Genomic DNA, 18,438 nt, shown 5'->3' with positions numbered 1-18,438 from the left:
CAAAACCGGTTTAATAGTCTCTTGGTTCAGGGTGGTGAGTTTGAGCCTTACGGCAAACCTCCTTGCAATAATCCGAATGATAATATTTCACTTTTAGGGGATGTTCTCCCCATTCACGGCATTGATTTTAATACTTACACCCTGCCTAAGTTGCCTCAGAACAAAGCTTTTTTGAAGAAATCTGTTGTTAAGAGTTTGATTAAAAACGTCATCATTTCCCCGTTTTCCTCCTTACGAACGCCGAAAATTTAAATTTTGAAAAGTTAGTTGGGTTAGAAGCAACAGTAAAATTGAACCATATTGATGTAATTGCAGTTACTGAAGTTTAGGCCCAAAATCCAGAACTCCTTAAAATGCCCAGTTTTCAGGAGTTTATAAAGTTACGCCCGGCTGACCACCCACTGGGGGAAAAAGGAGGAGGGGTAATGATTTTTCTAAAGGATTGCCTATCTCCTACCCTTATCCATTTACCAGGACTAAGTGATTGCGATGAAATCATTTGGATATCTACTAAGCCCAAATGCCTACCGCGGCCTTACACTAATTTAATAAATTGCTCTTTTTATTTTTCGCTCGGACAGAATGCTTGTTCTCGTCGTAATTTTCTTGACAGGCTACAAGCAAGTCTTGGCTTTGTGACGACAAAGTATCGAACGAACTAAGTCTTAATTATCTGTGCAATGATCAGAAGCTTAAGCAAATTGCTGATTTCCCTACTACAGAAGGTGGAACCAGTTTGGATATTATTTGCACCAACCTTAAAACCTTCTATAATATTCCAACTACCCTTCCCCCCTTGGTGGTAGCTATCATTTTATGCTACTTTTGAAACTACTGCTAGTTTTCAAAACAAATTACTCAATTTCTAAATTTTCGTACCTGCCAATAACAAGTCAAGGTCTTTTTGATTTTGGTTCTTGAATTACATCAGAGAGTTGGGATGATGTTTTGTCGTGTGTAAATCTTAATTCAAAGTTTCGTCTGTTTCTAACAAAATTAATGACAAATTACTAAAATTGTTTCCCGGAGGTTATCAAGAAGGTATGTATCTCAGATAAACCTTACATTAGTGGAAAAATAAAAGGACTTATCCATTTGAAACTAAAACTTTTTCGCCTTGGAAAGAAAGAGGAAGCCTTAACCCTCCGTAAACAAATTAAGAAGGAAATACGTCGTGCTGCTTTGCGTTAAGGTAAGAATAAATTAAATTACTTAAAACAGAGCAAACCTCAGCAATGGTTTAAGAAAGTGAAAGAATAGGGGGTCGGTCTTGCAAGAACCTTGATTTTTTTCTGGATGAACCGCATGAACAGACAGCAAATGAGCTTAATAAACACCTAGCTAGCATTATGCAAACGTTCCCCCCCCTCTCTCGGAAAATCCCCGAAACTTAAAAATCCCAGAAATTTCGGCAAAGCAAATAATAGAAAAAAAATACAGAAACTAAAGCATTCCCTGATAAACTATCAACACCCGCTGCCAGTATTTTTAATGATATTACTAATTTCAGATGTTACCCGTTGTGTTGGAACCTGGGCTATATTACTCCAATCCAAAAGAAGGGATGCGTGAACGGTTTTACTGGGGTACAACCAATCACCTTAACCCCAGTTTTTTTAAAAAATGTATAAGGGTTTCATAGTTTAAAGGCAGGTTAAAGGCAGAGATTCTTGAAATTATTGACTTACAACAATTTGGAAACCTGAAGGAGACATCTACTTCACACTATCTTGTTAGTCTTCTTGACATCATTCTTAAAAACCTTGAAAACCCTGATACTTGGTTGAATCTTTTATTAATTGATCTCCAGAAAGCGTTCGACCTAATTGGCCACAATATCCTCTTAAATAAACTGCTGACGGAGTTTAAAGTGAGTCCTTTTCTACTTAAAATTGCTGCCACCTTTTAAACAAATTGTTTTCATGAGCTGAATAATAAAAAGTTCTATATCGATCGCATTCCTATCTTTAGTGAGGTACCCCAGGAAAATCTGATGGGTACAGGTTTATTCCCTATAATGATGATTAGCCTCGTGACTGACCACACAGAGTGATGGAAATATGTGGACGACATGTCTGCGCTTGAGGTTTGCCGACGAAATATGAAAAGCTCAATTATGGCATTGCTTGACGATGTCACACAGGAGGCTTCTTTGTCGAAGATGAAAGTTAATGCTAATAAATCGTCAGTTATGACAATTAATTTTTTAAAATCACCCACTTCTTTCACAAACCCCATTCCTCCCCAAATCTCTGTCACATGCATTAAACTACTTGAGGTGACAATAAATGCTGACTTGAAGTGGGATGCCCATGTTCAAAATATCCTAAAACAAGCTTCCCCTTCGGTTTCCCTTCTAAAACTTTTGTTAAAGTTTTCTTGCCCCCCTAATGATCTTCTCCAACTTGATTGTTCTTTTATTCGGCCAATACTAGAGTTTGCTTGTCCAGTGTGGCATTTCGGTCTTTCTTCAGAGCATATCTATAAGATTGAAAATGTCAAAAAACGAGCACTTAGAATCATAAATGGTGAAGGGAAGGTTCCATATCATTTTCTTCTAGGTAAGCTCAATCTCACCACGTTGGCCGATAGAAAGAACCTCCTGGGCCTTCATTTCGGTACCAAAACCCTGTCTGTTCCTCGATTACGTTCCATCATCCCCAAACCCTACCTTCCCCACCGCAACAGACCGTCCCGTATAAAATCCGAAAAAGTCCCCAAACTGACTCCCATCCCCGCTAAACATGAAAGATATCGGAAGAGTTTTCTTCCGAAATTTGTTGAGTTACACAATAACCAGGAAAATTAGTCTTTAATTTTATTGTTATCTATTTAAATTTTTTTTTTTTACTTTTTAACTAGATTTTTGACTCATCATATTTTTTTTATGTATTTTCAATAATTTTATTTTTTTTATTTTGTTTTATTTTTGACTTTTTAATTAATTGTTGACCTTTTTCATGTGTTTTTTTTTTACAATGAATATATATATATATATATATATATATATATATATATATATATATATATATATATATATATATATATATATATATATATATATATATTTTTATATATATATATATATATATATATATATAGATACAGTGCATTTTTTTTTGGACGTAAAATTCAAATTCGGCAAACTTGCTGTGAAAGATATTTTTAAAATAAAGTTCTATTCTAAAATTCTAGTCTAAAGTTAAGGCAAGACTGCCCAATCCATTCCAAATAGTTTAGCCATACAAACTAAAAGTTTATAATGGATGATATAGAGTGATCCTTTAAGGAGCATTCTATCGGACCATAGATGATGGGGCTTGAAAAAAAAGATTAAAGACATTTGCACATTATGTCCCTTAGTCCTCTTATTTTCAAAAATGCCATGTGCAAGATTCTGGAACGTATCTCACACTCTCTCCTATTGCATGGCACTGACCGATCTTACTTGGTATACGCTGATGACATCCTTCTGCTAAGTAGATTCCAAGCAGAATTACAAGAGAACCTGAATCTACTTTCAATTCCGAACCTGAGAACCTGAATCGACTTTCAAGAGAACCTGAATCGACTTTCAGAACCTGAATCGACTTTCAATCTATTGGGCTTTCTATCAATATTGATAAATGTGAATTTTTGTCCTTTAATGCCCCGCAAAGCGATTCCATCACTCTCGGAAATCATGTTATCCATACGGTATCGGAGCTGAGATATCTTGGTATTATGATTGCGGAAACAATCATTAAAACTAGACAAGCAATTGTTAAGCAAACAACTACAGCCATTAAATGTGCGTCTGCAGTGCCGAATCGCGGACGCTACTACAGGAAATTTCTTGCCTCGATTCATTGTTCAGTCTGCTCACCACACATAACCTACCTTGCCGGTGCATCCCACATGCTGTCAGTGAGAGACAATGAAAACGTCAAAAAGTGCAACTATAAATTTGCAAAATTTTTACTGTACATACCCAAGCGTTATAGGAATTCTGCATTTATTTGAGTGTCGTGAATTATAATGAGTGTTGTATCTTTTATCTTTTTGAAGCTGGTTTCTGTTTCTTTTCTTTTTTCTTTTTGTAGTGCCCCACTATAATCTATTTTTGTAGATGGTGGGCGAATAAATGTTATTACCATTCTTATTATTAGATTTTGGAAATTTCAAAATTTCATGAACTGCAGTTTAATGAAATTTCAAAAATATTTATACATTAGATTTTTGGAAATTTCAAAAAAATAGATCATATTCAATAAGTAAATGGAACTCAGCATCAAAAGAAGAAAAGAGTAAAGAAATAATTATTTACCTCATTATTATCAAGACCTTCACACATTGTGTCCGATTCAAAGTACGAGCGAATAAACTCTTTTAGTTTCTGACTTTTTGCTTCATCCCCGTTGCTGTAACATCCTCTAAAAGATGGCTCCGAACATCTGAAAGAGAGGGGACCTTACAGAGTTATACCTGGAGAAAAAGAAGAAAAAAACAAACTTGAAGCTAGAAATCGATTCAAGCCACTGAACATAAGACCAGATATTCAGCCCAACTGCAATATATTAAGAAAGTCAAAATCAGTCACCTCTAAATCCTGATATAGGTCAACAGACATTATGAAAATTACAATATTATGATAATTATAACTCTATTATTAAGTAAAGGATGGCATAAACTGACAGGTGACTTTTTGCCACCCCCTTCCAGAGGATGAGCTTGAATTACCACTAAAAAAAATCACAGATTTTTCTGGAGACATATATTTTTTATCAGCTATTTTTATCGAAGCAAATGCAAAAAAGTTAATTTTTTCTTTAACCAACATCACAAAACCTGTGAGTGAATTCCAGTGAATCTACAAGCTTAAGCTTATATAGTATTTATTACGCACTAGCCTGCTTCACACTAGAGAGCAATAAAACTAAAAAAAAAGTAAAATTTTTCTTTAACCAACGTCACAAAACCTATGAGTGAATTCTAGCGAATCTGCAAGCTTAAGCTTATATAGTATTTATTATGCACTAGCCTGCTTCACACTAGGGAGCAATAAAACTAAAAAAAGTAAAATTTTTCTTTAACCAACGTCACAAAACCTATGAGTGAATTCTAGTGAATCTACAAGCTTAAGCTTATATAGTATTTATTATGCACTAGCCTGCTTCACACTAGGGAGCAATAAAACTAAAAAAAAGTAAAATTTTTCTTTAACCAACGTCACAAAACCTATGAGTGAATTCTAGTGAATCTACAAGCTTAAGCTTATATAGTATTTATTATGCACTAGCCTGCTTCACACTAGGGAGCAATAAAACTAAAAAAAAGTAAAATTTTTCTTTAACCAACGTCACAAAACCTATGAGTGAATTCTAGTGAATCTACAAGCTTAAGCTTATATAGTATTTATTATGCACTAGCCTGCTTCACACTAGGGAGCAATAAAATGAAAAAAGTAAAAATAGAAATAACATAAACTTAGCCATATTTAAAATCACCTAAGCCAAATTTCTCTTGGCATCTGTTTGCAATCCTGGAAGTGATGTAGTTTCACAGGGAGATAGCCGTATTGCATTTATTTTTGAAGCTTTATAGTCGATAAAATTATAGTTTAGCCGTGTAGCTAAACTGGAACCATAGTTTAGCCGTTTAGTCGTATGGATAAATCCCTACTTTTTAATCTTATATTCAAAATCATGCCTAGTTTTACAGCGTAACATGAACAGACAATATTTATTTCTAATACATAAAAACCAAACAATATAAAGAAAATTGATTTTATTGTCACTTTTTTGACATGAAAAATCATTTATTTTACGCTATTTGAATAAATATTAAAAATAATTTTATCATTTACTAAAAAATTGCAATTGGAGAACGACAACAAAGAAAATAAAAATAAAAATATGATTTGGGCTAACAAATATTACAATAAAGAAGAAACAATATGGCAAAGCCAGAAAACAAGCACTGGGCTTATCGCTGGAAGGGGAAGTCGTCTACTAAGCAACACTTTTATTCCTCACGAATGCAGAACTCACTTTTGATTCATTTGTAACCATACATTAACTGGGTTTGCCACGTTTTGAGGTTATAATTCCTATGTCACTTATAGACAAGTCGGTTAAGTAAGATAATATTGTTAAGTGGTTAAGTTAGTAACAAAATAGTTGGAGGGCTTGGACAGTTCTTTTCCAGGTAAGTTATTTGGGAATATTAATATTTGTAAACAGAAAGATTGCTGAAATAATAGGAATTGTACTTTTATAAAAAGAGACAGAAAACTCAAAATTAAGGGTAATTTTTTTTTACATTTAGACAGGTATAATAGCCTAGGCCTGCCATGTGTGCAATTTTCTTAGCAAAAAACCAACAGAGAAAAATTTCAGTGAAAAAAAAAACTACAAACGAGACTGCGGCCAGTGGAGCAAAAGACGAAAAATGTAAAACAACGTGGATATTTCGCCTGTATCAAAACAAGGCGTCTTCAGCACAAGAGAAACACAAGAAGAACAAGATAAAAAAAAACAAAAAAGAAACTAAAAACAAATAAAACCACCACCAAAAAAATATACAATTGGCGAAAACTAATCCACGTACGGAAAAGATGCTATTAGAGTTACTTCAGTGAGAACACCAGAGCAACTGAGGTAAAAAAAAAGAAAAAAAAAAGAAATTACATTAATTATTCTGTAGTGAAATAATCCTCTTGTTGGCTATTACTGAAGCAAATCGTTTTGGTCTAGCAGGTAAAATAGTCCCCTGAAGATTATTTAAAATCTTAACTCCCTTATTGACTGTTGATTCACTCTTTAGAAGATTATCATAAATTGGGTCAATAGTTAAACTAACTGTGTCTCTATTTATCGAAAGGTTGGCAAACATATGTTTTTTAATTTTTATGGCTTCTCTTGCCCATTGAGTGTACCCCTTATCATTTGAAATAGCTAAGGCTTCATCAGATTGTACAAAGCCATCTAGTTGAAACCAAATATGTTCTGCTAAGGCTGCAGCAAAAGTTTCCGGAGGCTTGTTTAATTGTAGGGGTTTTTTTCTATTGAATTTCGATGTTCAATAAATCTTTTCTTGTGGGAAGTTCTAGATTGGCAGGATTCACTAACAAATTGTTGGTGAGTCCTGGTGAGTTCGGCTTAAGATATTTCAATCTTCTTGGCCCTAGAAATATGGATATTTGGAGAGATAATAGCCCGTTGCTACAACCATTCCTGGGGTATAGTCTTTTTCATAGATTCAGCGGTATCAATTCACAGAAATTAGGGGGGACTATGGCAAAAATTTATTTTTTAAAATCTAGGGGGAGGAAGAGTACAAATTTAGGTAAATATATACAAGATTCCATTGCTGTCTTAGGAACAAGGTGAACACACTACTCAATGCCATTTTTTATACTCTTTCTAAATCACTGTATATAAATAATATGACAGTAATATCACAGGTCAGCGATTTTTGGTACTATATCCTTGGCGTATACAAACAGCTCCTCCCATTTAATCTGTAATTAGAGGGTCAGTGTATAATCTTAAAGCCAAGTTTCCCGTTCAAGAGGAATCTGACTTGTCTACCCGTGAAAAAATCAAATGTCGCTTATGTTTATAGTTGTTTAAATGTTCTCCGGAGCACTTGCATCTCGGTCCGGGTTTGTATAATGGTTGAGATAGGGAATGATCATACTGTGTATATCTATATACAGTGTTCAAAATATAATAATCATTTCATTCGCAAATTCAGGTAATGACAGAAGTAGAACCACATGTTTTAGTAGCTCTTCATTCTTCCAAATGAAGTGCATTTAGTATCTAATGTTTGTCATTAAAAAGGTTCAACTTGGCCTTTTTTGTCAAACCAGCTTGTGATTTTGCTGAATAGACTTTTAATAAATGAATTGGTGAGAATTTTGGATTAGAAATGTTACTTAAATTGAGCTGTGTTTAACTAAATTATTACGCTAAAAAGCTTGAGAAATATCAATAAGTCTCTAAGACAATTTGTCGAAAATTAATATTTTTTAAAATAGGATTAAGTAGTGGTGTTAAACGTATAATGATAATAAATTAATGAAAGAGAAATGAGTTAATGGATAACAAGTTAAGTGGGCCAACGGAAACGCAGGACACTCATGAATGAGGTGAGAAGAGGTCATACAAAAGGGTTCAAATTAATTTACATGGGAAGGAGTAAGGTTTGAGCTCTAGACATGCTGAGGTGGAAAAGGAAAGTGCCCAGGACCGAGGGAGCTTGGTGCAACAATAAACTACTGGTAAGTTTCGTAAGTTGTAGTAGTTGTAGTAAGTTTGGTAAGTTGTAACAACTGGTAAGTTGTAGTAGTTTGGGATGAATATTAACTTGTCTAGATTGACTCCAGTGATAAACAAAATAAGTTAAAAAGTATATACGAGTTTTTAAACAGAAGCAGGACATCTATAAATGAGGTGAGAAGAGGTCGTTAAAGAGGTCTATGTCAAGAAATGAGGTGAGAAGAAGCCGACATAGAGGTCTATATCGTCTGGCTAAAGGTTAGAAAGCACAATCTATAAGTTTACCAGAAGACAAGAATGGCAAAAGTACATTCAAAGTAGGCTACAAAGTCCACCATAAAGGATGGCCAGCTTTAGATATATAGCTCATTAAATAACTTCACTGGATTCATTGATCTGGTGATATATTCGAGATACTGAGCCCTACATGCATACTTTAGAGGCGGTTGGCTGTTCAACGCTGGCTTGCTTTGCCTTACAATCACTGATAATTATGATGAAGAAGCGAGACTAGTCCAAAATAGCCTGATAATAAAGATGAACTTGTCTAGATTATACCACTAAAAAAAAAAAAAAAAAAAAAAAAAAAAAAAAAAAAAAAATGAAAATAAGATATGTGATGCAGCGATAAAGAGACCCAATATGAAATTTTTAGGGGCGACATAAATTAAAATTAAAGTAGATTATTAATTTTAATTTTATAGTAATTTGTGTCTAAAAAATTGTATAGTAATTTGCAGTAATAATCTAAAAAAAAGTTAACTCAGAGATTTCAATTTTCACCATCTTAACAACTGTAAAACACCCACAAAAAAACATTTTAAAAAAAAGTTAAAAAATACTACACAAAACTGTAGGTGATTGAAAATTTTTGGAAATAAGTCTGAAAAATATTTTTTTTGTCAATACACGAAACAACTAAACAGCGCTACCAAAATCCACAAGAATCTTTTCTGTATTCTATAAACCAGCTCTATAAGTCTTCGTAAGAAGAATCTAAATACATACTAACATAAATAATAACTTAAATAAACCATCTAATTTGCAGATTTTGAATGTTCATTATTCCCTTAAACATCGTAAAACACTCAAATTTTGTCGAACTTGAAAAAAAATATTGCGCAAAACTCTATTTGATGGAAAAGTTTTCATCCCCTTTTCGTCAGTGGACTGAAAAAGTAAAGCTACCAAATCTGTGCAAAGCTTTTAAAAACAGTTATAGTTTTAGCTTACTCTCGGAGGGCGTTATAGAGAAGTGTCAATTGGGCCAGTTCCACATTTTCTCTTGCTTTCGTTCTGTTGAGCAAAAAGTTGATGACTTCTTCTTTTTCTTCAGATGAAAGATCGCCCTTTGAATGAACAATGAAAGCCAAGTCACTCATCTGTACCAATATTCCACTTCTTCTAGACTGACCATTCACTAAAAATGAAATATAATTCAAATAGGTCAAACAGTCTAGGATTAGAATATAAGGCATACCTCCGCACAAGGGAGGACAGACCTCTTTTGAAAAGCATGAAAGGATAAGCCTCCCTTACAATACTCCCTAAAATAAATGCAAATTTGAATATTTGGGCCTATATGCACATTCTCAAATCGTAACCTGTTTTTTTTTCCAAAATGTCGAATATTTGACCAGTCGGCCAATTTGCACGTCGTATATAGCTGCACAAGGAGTGAACAACCCACAAAGACCTTTTCAGACATTACAAAACCTTTCTTAGAGGCTTTTTTAGACATTTTTTTTTATCTTTTTTTTAGACGTTACGCTACAAAATTTTGATCACTACAAGAACACCTATCACATATTTAAATTTATTTATTGATTCATAAACAAACAACGTGTTGGCCCAAAGGAGACTATTATATTTTCTGATGTGTGGAAGTAAAGAACGAAGATTTTAAAAACAAAAAAAGTTTTTTCTTCGAAGTCTTTGCAACACTTATCTGCCATAATGGTTCAAATAAGCAGACCCGTAACAGTTCCCTAAATTTCTAGAATTCTAAAAAACTAGCGCTTTACTGAAAATACAAAATCAACGCAATAGAAGACGATTAGGAGCAGAGAATAATAGAATAATTTATGAGGTTAGTCAATAGTCTTTCGCCGGCCAGGAAATCAAAACACTTTAGTGTATAATTTTAACTGTCTCAAAATCACGAGCTAGATCCGTAAAAAAAATTGTCGAGAGTTTTCAGCCTTTTTTCAAAATTCTTGTAAATTTCTTTTCTTATTAAACGTTAACTGTTAATATTAGTCGAAACAACATTTACCATTTCTGAGTGAGTCTGAAACGGCAATTTTTCTAGCTAGACACTTTTCTTTCAAAATGCGTTTTAAAATTTTCGGTTACTATCGGCTCCGGTTTGCTCTTTACTAGGTTGCTAAAGAGGCTAGCAGAGGTAGCATTAAAAAGGAGGGATTGTAAACCCCTGGTTAATGTTCTTCGACCATTTCTGTATGTTAACCTTTACGTCCTTCCCAGCCTTTTTACTCTTGAAAATGCCCCAAAAATGTCATTTTTGGGGGCATATGGCACTTTAGGATTCATCGAGATAAACATGCAACGAGCCCACATGTATGATCTTGACCTTCACAGGTATAATCACAGGATCTTCACAAGAAAAGGTTTTATAATATCATATCTTGATGGAGTTATCAAGACGAATTTATAAAGAGGAGATAGAGATAGGTATGATTATGATCTTCACACTTAGCCATTGAACATATTTCTAAGATGTTGCAATAATTTCTATTGCAACATCTTTCTAAGATGTTGCACTAGATTTCTAATTCTGGTAGTCAGCCCACGATCTATGAAACTAAGTGATAGGAGGGAGAGTATACAAGATGGAGGATTGTAATAATCCAGTTTCAGGTTTTCGATTATGACGGTACCCCTTTCGATACTCCTTCTATTAAACGAACTCTTTTATAAACGGCAATGCACACCAGTCACGAAATAGACTGGGACTCGTGCTGAAAGCAGGTTTACAATGCCTTCTGAGATATAAACAAAGGCAAGAACTGTATTTAAATTGTTGTTTTTTGGGGTTTAGGGATGGGGGAGGAACCTAGGTTAGGTTACGTATTTAATATATGGTATGCTTTGCCCCCCGCCCCCCCCCCTAATGTGCAAATATATAGCCCAAATTTGTTTCTAAACTATTATATATTCATCCTATTTTACTTTATTTCATTAGCATTAACCAAACTAGCACTATATAAAAGAGTCCGTTTAATAGAAGAGTACCCTTTCTTGCTTTCTATCAACCCCCCGAAGATATGGGACTGAAAACTGTCCTTTTTGGTGCAATATGACCCTTAATGACAATATCAAGGCAAATATATAAAAATTACGAAAATAGATAAATCACCTTTTAAAATAGACCTTAATACTTAACTAACCAACTATCTGTATTGACTTTACTCCAAGGCTCACAAGTTTTTCATCCCTTTCACCAATTTGATTTTCAAATTAAATTTTTGACATTTTTGAATTAAATCAACTTGGTGGAAGTGATGAAAAATTGAGAGCCATGGCTATTTGGAGTGAAGCCAAGACAAGTAGTCTCAGTGAGAGTCAAATCTGGCATAAACTTTTTCAGAATAGCATAAAAATGATCCATTTCACATGTTGATAGATAGTCTATCATCCATCCTAGGATAGAACTAAATTAGATAGCCATGGAGTAAGGCTAATTCAAATAGTTTATCAGTTTTGTGAGCCATCTGATGTTGCAATAGCTTGCTAGTTCTGTCAGTCAGCAGAAAAACTAGGAAAACTATTAAGGGGCTGGGTGGCGGAATAAAGAAGAGGGTGTTAGCAACTCTCAGGCTTAGAGTTTTCAACCATGGATATTATGCTAGTACTCTTTTCATTCTTCCCAGCGGCTTCGTCCCGTAAATGGCACCTGAAGTGCAATTTTTGGGTGCCATATGGCACTTCTGAGACAAAAATTTTATAATGTATCTCTAATTCAATTTCGGCTATATATTAAGAGTGATTACGATATTTTGTCAAAAAAGTTTTAAAAGTACTGCTGCCGTTCGCAATATCTCATTTATGCGCAACAGGGTTTTCTGTATTAACTGAAATGAAATTAAACATCGTGTGCGTTTGGTTTAGAAAAGGAGCCTGTAAATTTTTATTACTAACAATTTTTTGTTTCCATTATTTTATTAAATGGAAGGGAGCCGATATACGATTTTTTTTTTAAGAGAACAGTGGTAAAATAAAGTTTTGAAACCACTGAGCTAGGGTTGTAACTTTGTTTTCCTTATTTGTTTTCATCATCGCGTTTGTTTTCTCTTTTTATTAATGATATTGTTGAGTTCTTAGAAATAGTATATGCCAAGGTTGAAATTTATGTCGCTTGAACTGTTTTTTATTTTTTTTTCTGATGGTATAGCGCTGCTGCAAAATCGACTCTAAAGGATACTCTAGACGGTCAATCCTTTTGATCAAAAGCTTCCGTCACTCAATTGATTCAAGCATGATTGACCGTCTAGAATAGTTTTGTTCAAATATTGCGTCAGTCACGCGCCAACAACAATGGAAGATATACCAGAAGAAAGCAAAAATATGGAGCGCGGGATTATTTTTTTATTAATAGAGTTACACGGGGATCACCCTGAGTTATGAAAAGTTAAAATTAAAGACTATTTTAACCGAAATAAGAAAAGTGCAGCATTTGGCAGGATATTGGAGGCGGTAAAGACATTGAAACCAGATTATACAGTTCCCGAACTAAAAAAGAAAATTAGTGTTTGAAGACCGAATTTCAATCGCGAATACAAGGTGATCGAGCAAAAATAAAGAGTGTGGAGCATCAGCAGATGACATCCCACAACCTTAATCGAGAAACTCGATTATTTGGTGGGTGGCACTTACCAGCCCCCCCCCCCGCTGCAGAGAATTTCCCCTCGGAAAAACTTTGCTGGAAAATACCTTTTTATTGGGTTTTTGATGGAAAACTTTTCCACGGACGGGATAACCAGCATGATTTTAAAAAACATCAAAAATTAAATTTTCTTTTGCAAATTAAAGTACGCTAAAAAATAAAATTTCATCTAAGTCCATCTGCAAGAAATTTTTTCGGTGGAATTTTCATCTAGAATGGGATTGTCTGGGGGAAATTTTCACGGTGAGGAAAGAGGAGGACATTTTATTTGAAAAGAAGTTTCCATGGAGGAATTTTCTGTAGGAGAAAGGAATTTTTCTTGGAGGGGGAGGCCGGATTTCCCGGTATTATTTAAAAACGATCAGAAATTAACATTAAAAAAAGTTTTACCAACTCAAAGTAAGGAGCAACATCAAACATTAAAACGAACAGAAATTATTACGTATATAAAAAGGGTTGGCCCCTACTGAAGACCTTTCTCTTTACGTTAAAGTTTTGACTTTTTGTCCAACTCTTTAAGAACGATTCCTGGAACACAATGGCTGTTTAATTCGAATAAGTTTTTTTTATTCTATACAAAACTTTGCCGCTACCCGTAAAAAGCTTGTGAAATTCGACAACGCTTTCATCCGCAAAAATTAAAACAATAAGAACTTGTTGGATCCCGAAGCCAACTATCCTTTCAAAGGCAAGCTAAACCTTCTAAAACTTTTTGGTATCATATGTTTTTAGCTTAATTTTGATGATTTTTCGCCTATATTTTTCTCTTCTTTTTTTTTAATTTGGCAACCGCTACTGCCAAAAACTGCAGAAGTTCATATGGAAGTCATTTCAACAAAAATGGATTTGTAGTTTTAAGTTTTAAGATACTTATGGTGTGTAAATTTCTCTTTTTCCCTTTCCTTAGAACTTCTCAACGAAACTAAAAAAAACTCAAGTAAAATTCTCAAATTTGGAACCCTTTTTTCTGTGGGGGGGACGACACGCAGAACGTTTCTCATCTTGTACCAACGACGTTTCCTATTTTCTTTTTTTCCCGCTTGAACGCAACCAAGACACATGCAAGACAAGCCAAATCAGCATTATATTGCATTTCACACACGATAGACACTTCATTACCCGACTCTCAACTGAAACTAAAAATCTGGCCGTGAGTTAAAATTAAACTTGAAATTAGCTTTGGTCAAGAATGAAGGGTCGATTGAAGAGTCGATGAAAGGTTGATTAAAGCACACGTCAATCGATTGACGGAAGCTTTTGATCAAAGTATTTGACTGTCTCGGGTCTCCTTTATAATTGAATTTTGCGTCGCTAAATGAAGAAAAATATCTTCATTATGGCGATTGTTCGCTTGGTTCAGTTTTATATCACAACTCGAAAGTTTGTTCTTTCTGACTAGCAAAACTTCAGTTAAAATAAATGAAAGTTTACTGTTTGTGAACTGGTAAACCTGAACTCTTTACCAGGGTCGTATCCAGGATTTTTTTCGGGGGTGGGGGTCTACAGAAAACATAAAAGACGCGCCAGAAATGTGTTTTTATGCATTTTTATTAAGTATTCACGAGTTGGGCAAATATTTCGAAGGGAGGTTCAATCCCCCAACGCCTCCCCTGAATTCGGCCTTGCTCGTTATATTGACCGTCTAGGGTGTCCTTAAATTTGCAACATATGCTAGATATTTGGATAGTTACGGCCTCCCCTGAATACGGCCTTGCTCGTTATATTGACCGTCTAGGGTGTCCTTAAATTTGCAACATATTCTAGATATTTGGATAGTTACGGCCTCCCCTGAATACGGCCTTGCTCGTTATATTGACCGTCTAGGGTGTCCTTAAATTTGCAACTTATGCTAGATTTTTGGATAGTTTTTTTTTGGTTCGAGGCATTGATGATGGGAGGTACTGAATGGCTTTTATTTAATTTTTGTCGTTTTTTGTCTTGTCTTTGGTGGTTGACTGTCGTCACGTTAATACGTTTCATACGTTTTCACGTCACCTTTCATAAGTTTATTTATATTAGGCCCAGTGGGGTGATTATTTACCTAAACAAGCTTTACTTCAGATTTTGTTCCATTTATTGTTGCTTAAAACCGCGTCCGGGGTAACCAACGATAATGCGTTAAGAGATACCGCGTCCGGGGCAGCCGACGATTCGACAACCGTGAATCACGCGAATATATCTACGTTGACAACTCCAACCCTGGAGGCTATTGTTTCTCCAAAACTAACTATGTCAATAGGTACTCTCAACACTAGAACCCTCGCTAAACAAGGAAAAATAGACCTACTCCTAAGATAGATAAAACGGTACAGCTGGGACGTTTGCGGTCTCGCCGAAACCCATCTTCCAGTCACTGGTGAAGAGAAACATGGAGATGTTACCCTTCTACTTTCGGGACGTAATGATAAGAAACATTGACAAGGTTTAGGTTTCCTACTGTCCAATAAAGCCGGAAAATCCTTAATCTCCGTAACACCGCTCACAGAACGGATCATCATGATCTGCCTGAAAGGTTTACCCACCAGCCTCACAATTATCCAAGTATACGCTACAGACTCCAGCAGAGACGACAAAGAGTCTGAACACTTCTATATCCAGCTTCAAAGTCTGGTTGATTCTGTCCCTAAAAAGGACATAATCTTTGTCATTGGTGACTTCAACGCCGTTGTCGGAAACAACCACACAGGAAACGAAGATGTAATGGGCAAATTTGGACATGGAAAAATGAACAGAAGAGGAGAACGCCTTATCGAATTTTGCAGAGACAGCGATTTAGTCATTACAAACACACTGTTCAAGCACAGACCTCGCCGTAAGACATCCTGTACCTCACCGGATGGAAAAACTAAACACTTAATAGACTACATCCTCATGTCTAGAGGTTGGAAAACGTCTGTCCTAAACACAGTCACGCTAGCTGGTGGCGACTTTGACAGCAACCACTCGCTTGTCATGTCTAGGTTCAAAACAAGACTTAAAACAGCATCAAAGTTATTTCAGAAAACATCCAAGTTTCGAGTAGATTTACTGAAAGACAAAAACACGCGTATGACCTATATCACCATTCTATCCAAAAAATTTCCGAGCTCACGTCGAGATCTCCACCTATCCTGTCCAAGGAAGATATTGACAACCTGGTGACTAGCAGCACAAATATCATATGTGATGTCGCTCATTCCACACTGGGTACCCAAAAAAACATTCAGAAACCTTGGATAACAGACGAGATCATTTCACTCTGCGACGAAAAGCGCCAACTCACGAACAAGCAGGATAAAGAAAGTAGGGACCGGTACAAGCAACTCAAACGAGCTGTTGAGAAATCCATCAGACGTGCGCATCGTGCTTTTATTAAAGAAGTGTGTAATCAATGTAAATAGACCTTCAAGAAAGGAAACTCCAACTACACGTCTAGAAGATTGCGGGACTTCGCCAAAAAGAAGGAAATCAAAGCGTTCTCCCTTCTCGACGAAAATGGAAACCAAATACAATCCACAGACGGAATCCGCTCTCGATGGAAAAAACATTTTAAAAATAAACTGAATCTGGACATCCACCCAGACACAACAATTCTCAACACTTTCCCTATAATCTCTACAGATCCAAGCCCTCCCCCTCTTCACTCTGAAATAGAAGCAGCTATCAGAGACTTGAGAACAAACAAAGCTGCCGGCCCAGATGGAATCCAGCCCGAACTACTGAAAGTAAACTGCAAACCACTCCTTGACCTTTACCACAAAATTGCCACAGCTGCTTGGGAAAAATGCCACTTCACCTCACCCTGGTGTGAAGCCACGATCATCCCCCTGCATAAGAAAGGCTCTAAGGCTGTCTGTGACAACTACCTCCCAATAAGTCTTACCAGAAACGCAGCAAAAATCCTCACAAGAGTAATGCTTGGGCGTATACGAGCCATTTCCTAAATGGCCATTCCGGAATACCAAGCCGGCTTCCGACCTAATAGATCAACAATGGATCAGATATTCACTGTTCGGTAGATCATGGAAAAGTATAGCGAAATTGGCCGCAGCATCTACCACCTTTTCATAGACTTTAAACAAGCTTTTGATCGGATATGGAGAGAAGGTCTATGGCACATCCTTCTTCACTTTGGCATCCCATCCAACCTGATCTCGCTGATCAAAGACATGTATAAGAAGTTCAGTAGCCACGTCATGACTGGAGAAAGACTTATCGAGAGCTTCAAAACCTCTACCGGAGTACTTCAAGGTTGCCTAATATCACCGGAGCTGTTCAATCTCTTCCTAACTGCAGCCCTTTCACTCACAGATAACCCGCCCGGCGCCCTTGTCGGAGGAGTGGTGATAGATAAACTGGCATATGCTGATGACATAGTCTTAATAGCCGAGTCCCTTCAAGATCTACAATCTCAGGCTAACAGCGTTCACTCGTCCACCAACCTCTTCGGGATGGCAATCAACACCTCAAAAACGAAAGCCATGCGCCTCTTCACGCAAATTCTATTCCCAGGTAAATCTCAGCCTTCAGCTTGGTGAAGGTACCATTGAGTGGGTGGAAGGCTTCGCCTACCTTGGGAGCTTACTTACTTATGATAACAACCAAATCAAAGACACCAAGAGACGCCTGACACTTGCAAACTCCAGTTTTAAAGCTCTGATGCCCATCTGGAGGAATAAGGACTTAACAACAACTCTCAAAACGAGACTCTTCTACTCCCTCATTATTCCGATCGCCATCTATGCCTGTGAGTCCTGGACGCTTAAAACAGACGATCAACGCTGCCTAGCTGCCTTTAAAACCAAATCCCTATGACGTATCGCTGGTATCACCTTCCATTACAGAATCTCCCACTCCAAGCTTCTCCATAATCTGAAAGTCAAATTTACAATACTGGACAAAATAAAACTACAACAACTCAAATGGCTTGGACATATCCAACGCATGGCTAGCACTCGTCTCCCGAAGATAGCCTTCGATGGACGAGTACACGGTTCTAGACCAAGAGGTCACCCTCCGAAGAGATGGAAAGAAAACTTCTCACCTTAAAACCAGCCACAACTCTGCCGCCTGGCCGACAACAGAAGCACCTACAGGAGGCACATCAATCAACTTGTTAAAGAAGAGGCCCCAAAACGACCTTCAAGGACGGATGGGACATAAGTAAGTAAGTAATTGTTGCTTAAAAAACCCTTCGTCTTGAAAAAAGAAGTAAAAATTAGCTTTAGATATGGATAAATCAGCTATAGGAGTTTTTAGGAAAGATGATAGGGAAAAGATATAAGTCTT

General features: G+C 36.1%; 1 protein-coding gene across 1 annotated transcript in view; it reads right to left on the bottom strand.

The window, feature by feature from the left end:
* Positions 1 to 18,438, bottom strand: part of RecQ4 (RecQ4 helicase) — a 104,375-nt gene that overhangs the window by 5,784 nt on the left and 80,153 nt on the right. Inside the window, exons 13-14 of the mRNA XM_089105491.1 lie at positions 9,498 to 9,684; positions 4,307 to 4,433 (exon numbers count right to left, since the gene is read on the bottom strand). Of these exons, the coding sequence (XP_088961617.1) occupies positions 4,307 to 4,433; positions 9,498 to 9,684 (314 nt within the window). The remainder of the gene's footprint in view (positions 1 to 4,306; positions 4,434 to 9,497; positions 9,685 to 18,438) is intronic.

This window comes from Artemia sp. Qi Xiang Cuo, chromosome 19 (genome assembly GCF_049724085.1).
Source record: "Artemia sp. Qi Xiang Cuo chromosome 19, ASM4972408v1, whole genome shotgun sequence".
Classification (NCBI taxonomy): domain Eukaryota; kingdom Metazoa; phylum Arthropoda; class Branchiopoda; order Anostraca; family Artemiidae; genus Artemia; species Artemia sp. Qi Xiang Cuo.
The sequence above is the reverse complement of the archived record's forward strand: the minus strand, read 5'-3'. Positions and strand labels throughout refer to the sequence as shown.